Raw genomic sequence first — 5,150 nt, 5'->3', positions numbered from 1 at the left:
TGTTTGCAAAAGGCTACAGTTCTTCATCATCTGGGCTTCTCCACGGACAGCTGAGTGTCTTCACAACAGGGCAGCTGGTTTCTCTCAGAGCAAATTATTCAAGCGAACACATGTGGGAAGCCATGATATCGTTTATGATTTAGTCTTGGAAATCATACCTCATCACTTCTCCCACATTCTTTTTCCTTAAAATCAAATCTAGGTCCATCCCACATTCAAGGGGAGAGGAATTAGACACTACATATTTAAAACAGGAGTATCAAATAATTTGTGGTCATTTAAAAAAAATAAACAGACTCCCTCCTTTCCCAAATCAGAAATTCTTTAGGACTTTTAAAAGGAATCTCATGTCTTGCAGCTGTTGAACTGAGAGAGAAGGGGGAAAATTATCCTTTAATTTGCTGAGTTGAAATATCATTTTAATTCACAGCTTTGCCAGATCTCTAATGTGAAGATAGAGTGCTGACTGGGAAAGAGTGAGACTCTGAATGCTGAAATAGTACATATGGGAAGATTTAGATGGTTTCAAGTTCCCTAAACTCTCAACTTTATGAAAATGTGCTATTCAGGTCTCCTGCTGCAGGGAGGATAATTGACTGGCGGATCCAGCTGCTGCCCGCCTGGATCGTCCACCCTCACACTGAGGCCATGCTCCCTTGGGCTACTCCCAGCCAGTGACTGAACATGCACAAGTACCAAGGCAATCCTATTCTGGCAAAGTCTTCTCTTGGCAACTTTGACTTAAGGACCTGCCATTGGTCTGGCCAAACCTTTATGTGAATTGTGCTGCAGTTCAAGGTTCTTCTAATCCTCCTTCCTTCCCTCTCTCCTTGCGCAGGGATTCCACATGTACCATAACCTAAAGGCTCTTCCTATCTTCTTTTGCTCCTTCCCCCAGCAAATCTCTTGAACAATCACATTTTTTCTTTCTGCTTCTTGACAGATTCAGCCTAATGCAGCCTTCCTTGTTAGAGAAATTCTTCCTACTTCCCTGCATGATGAGGCTTTTCCCACCTTGCATGAAGACTCTATAATGACCTTTGTGGAAACAATCTGGCAAGAGTTTGAGGAAGCCAATTCTCTCCATTCTTCACCCCTAATATGCCTCATTGCCTTGAATTCCATCAGTAAGATACTAGAGACAGTTTGTATCAGCCCACAAAAGCCAAATGTTAAATTTTCAGGAATTTAGTGAGTTGGTTGGTAAACACAGTCATTATTAAAACTTACGTATACTTACAGTTAAGTAAATTATATTAGAACCTAAGGTAATAAGAACTTAAGAACTCACTACTTCCTACTTAACAACTTTTTATTATTGTCTATGCTCTTGAGATTATTTACATTTATTATACATGGGCATTAGAAATAATATATAATGGTGTGCCACTTGTACTTCTCTTTGGATTTTGGAGGCCAGATTTAGATGTGCTGTTTTAGCTCATTCCTTTAGTAATCTGAGAGGTTGCCAGCTTTAAGGGCAGCCTGAAGCAAGAGAAGGTTCTTAGTTGGTCCAGAAGGCTTTGCCCTCTGATCCAGTGAATCCAGTGGGCTTGAAGCACCTGTGGCACACAGGCTGCTTTGGCACGTCTGGAAAGGCGAATCAGAGCACAGGACCCTGGGGATTTGCAGCTGCGCCATGAACTCTGTGGCATAGAACTGTTCTCCTTCTGAGAAACAAATCTTGGTTTGTTGCCTAGCACTAGTAAATACAGCAGTCTGATCATGAACACTAGGTAACCAAGCAACTGGTGCCCATCATAACCTGGGGGTCGCTTGAGCCACTAAGCCTTAAAGCCAGTAAAACATTTAGTGAGTGTGTACAATGCACCAGACTCTGTTGTTCTAAGCACTTTACTTGTAACCATTCTTTTAATCGTCCCCAATATTTTGGGAGATAGTATTGTTATTACTGCTATTATCTCCACTTTAGAAGAGAAAACTGAAGCAGAGAGAGGATAAGCAATTGACCTCATAGTCATATAGTTCATAAGTAGCAGAGTTTGGTTTGAACCCAGGCTCTCGGGCTTCAGAAGTCCACATGTTCAGTTGCAAAATTACATTGCTTTTCATGGTCAAGTCGAAGTTTCCTATATATAGGACTGGGCTTGATCAGAAACTAAAGACAAAACAAATTGCATGGTGTGCTCGCTCCTACCATAATACCATTCTTCTTCAGCCTACACATCTGACCCAGGGATATTCTCTAAGTCCAGGTGACTGAACAGACAACCGGCACAATATGATGGTACCAGCCATAAGTGGCCTGACACAACACAGTAGCCCAATTCAAGGGTAGCCCTGAAGAACAATTGAGGAGGGGAATTTTTCGGTAGACAAAATCGTAAGCATTTCTCCCTGTTGACCACCTTGTCTAACAGGAGAAATGGCCTGAGGTACAGATATCACCAATTAATAGTCAGTAAGCTGATGGTTTAACACAGCAGCCAGAGTCTTAGAAGGATAAAGAATGCAGGGCTGGTGACAAACATGTTTGGGGAAGAGGAAAACAGGGAATCTCTCAGAAAGGATCCAGAGTATAAGGATATTTGGTTCTTTGTGAATACTCACCTAAAGGCCTCCACTGTAGAGTAAGCACTCAAGAATCAGGTGAAAAGTTTGGCCTATTCTCTGCATGTCAGCCTGCTTCTTTCTCCAGGCACTCCAGTGTTGCCCAGTGATCTCGTGAACAAAGTGGGCATGCTGAATGTGGCTTCTGGCAACTTGGATTTCCCCTCACCACGGCTGATCTGGCTACTGTTTCTGTTGACTATTTAGTTGTCCAGCAATTAAAACCAAACTCATGTCCAAGATATGAATTAGGTCTGAATGTAACCAAGCCAGGAACAATGTAGCCGAGGAATGAAATGGATTCTCTCCAGACCACCAATGCCAGCAGCATCTTCTGTTCAGCACTTGAATGTCAGAATCCTGGGACTAAATGTCAAAATCCTGCTCCCCAGCTTGCCTAGTGCAACTGGATGCCTCCTCCTGTGAGCTTGTAGGAGCAGCAGCTCTCCCTGTGGCTCCTGTGGGCTACCAAATGTGGGTATGTATGATGAGTTAAAACATCAAGGGAATCTGGGTAAAGGGGCCTTACTAGAATAACAGCTTATTCTGGATTTAGGTTTGATTTTCTGCTGAACAAACTTCTGTACACATCAATATTCATAGACTTCCTGAATGCTTATTCACCACCGTAAGATTTCACCCAACATTTGCTCTCGCTAAGAAACTAATTTTACAGCAACGGGCTAACACTATGGGGTTCACTGACCTATCATGTACTCCATCACCCTAAAGCATGTGGCCTCATTGAGAGTATATAGTAAAGACTCATTTATAGCATCAATTGCAATGTAGTCAGTCCAATACACCGATTATTGAGATAGGATCATGACGGACCTAGAAGATGAAAGGTCATCACCCAGAGATTTTGTATTCGAAGACAGATGCAGTAATTGATACAACTTTGGGACCCAATACCCTTTTAATAAATTCATTTTTATTAAATTATACAGGTGGGTTTAATAGAAAAAGATCTAGAAGGATACATGCCAATGGGTGAAGAGTGCTTATTGTTGACTATATAGCAATTATTTCTATTTTCTACACTCTTTTCATTAGTCTATATTTTCTGATTTTCCTAACATGAAAATTAACATTTTTAATAAAAAATGAGAAATTAATTTAAAAATATATGTCAACTTGAGTTTTCATTAAACTTTATGAACTATGGACCTTATGTTCTAGGTACACGTTTATTATTAAGACTAAAATGTCTAAAAAGGGGAGGAAAAAAAGCTGAGTAAGCTTAATTCAAAATGAAAGAAAATTATATTCTAAAGAAAGAGTAACAACAGTATTCACTCAAAACCAGGAAAGATAATACCCTGGGAATATGCTACCAAGTAATTTTGCTTTTATTTATAGTTTTATATATTTTTACAAATAATTACTTGACCTATGTAATATCGACAATATTGTAAAAAATATGAGAAGACTATATGTGAATATTAATCTCATAGTTGATAAAATATATAAAATATTGATTTACTGAAGCAGTAAGCCATTGTGAAATATTTGTAAGTATTAGGTATAAAATTTATGGGTGTTGCCATATCGAAGTTGTACATCCGTGGTGGTATACTCATCACAAATTTTGTTTAATGTTTAATGAGACAGAGAAATATCCAAGTACTATATAGTTAATGAAATCTGTCTAATCATCTCCCCAAACTGTTCTATGCCAAGTTATTTTATAGGAGTCTTACACTCACATTTACATTCCTTCCTGATGTACATCTTCTCAAGGAACTAGAGAGAGAGAGTGAGAGAGAGAGAGAGAGAAAGGGGGAGAGAGAGAGAGAGAGAGAGAGAGAGAGAGAGAGAGAGAGAGAGAGAGAGAGAAGACACTGCATTAGATCGGCGAACAAAAACTGTGCAATCCTGCCCCCAACAACTACCATACCCAAATTCACAGTCTCACACTCTGACAATTATCCTCACAGTACTCAAAATCTCATGCTGATAATTAGACCATGATAGATGTTGCACTTTGGAAGGTAGTTAACAGCATCAGAGACACCTAGATCTACTTAGATCTACTGCACACTTGTTTTGTGCCCAAGTCAGCCCAGCCCAGCTCAGCCTTGTGCTGCTCATCCCTGCTATTAAAGGCCTGGCACTCATTTGTGTAGCACATGCAATGAAGTTATGGGTAATACATAGAGTAGATAATCCAGCAGCAGATTATCTGCTGTATATAATAAGTATGTATGTATATACTATAAATAAATACATATGCTCATGTAACATTTATGAATGTGAATATACACAGACATTATGGGAATAAAAAGAAAATAAATGTTTAAAAGTTTTAATTTTATTTTATAATTAATGTTTAAATTTAAGTAAGTAATGACAGTATATATTGTGTGTGTGCATATGTATAATTTACTGTACTAGATTCCTGCCTCTCTTTTAGTTGAAATCTAATTAATAAAACAGAGAGAATATAGGATATAAGAATAAAGGGTTTTGAGTGACAGGTGTTCTCAGGGGCATCATTGCTCTTTAGTTAATACAGCTAAGAGAATATATGGCTTGTGTGTCAGGCATGCTTCCTTTTGCCCGAAATTGAGTTAAAC

At 39.0% G+C, this 5,150-nt stretch overlaps 1 protein-coding gene across 2 annotated transcripts in view; it reads right to left on the bottom strand.

Moving 5' to 3' along the window:
• Positions 1 to 2,563: 2,563 nt before the first annotated feature.
• Positions 2,564 to 5,150, bottom strand: part of LOC105292364 (protein FAM47E-like) — a 27,628-nt gene continuing 25,041 nt past the window's right edge. Inside the window, exons 8-9 of one of the 2 annotated variants that reach the window (XM_023530878.1) lie at positions 4,281 to 4,317; positions 2,564 to 3,036 (exon numbers count right to left, since the gene is read on the bottom strand). In XM_023530878.1, the coding sequence (XP_023386646.1) occupies positions 2,969 to 3,036; positions 4,281 to 4,317 (105 nt within the window). In that variant the 3' untranslated portion in view covers positions 2,564 to 2,968. Of the gene's footprint in view, positions 3,037 to 3,905; positions 4,318 to 5,150 lie in introns of those variants that run through there. The other variant, XM_011360567.2, reaches the window with a different exon arrangement.

The sequence above is a fragment of the Pteropus vampyrus genome, unplaced genomic scaffold (genome assembly GCF_000151845.1).
Source record: "Pteropus vampyrus isolate Shadow unplaced genomic scaffold, Pvam_2.0 Scaffold56, whole genome shotgun sequence".
Lineage (NCBI taxonomy): Eukaryota > Metazoa > Chordata > Mammalia > Chiroptera > Pteropodidae > Pteropus > Pteropus vampyrus.
Note: the sequence above shows the minus strand (reverse complement) of the source record. Positions and strands in the feature narration are given on the sequence as shown.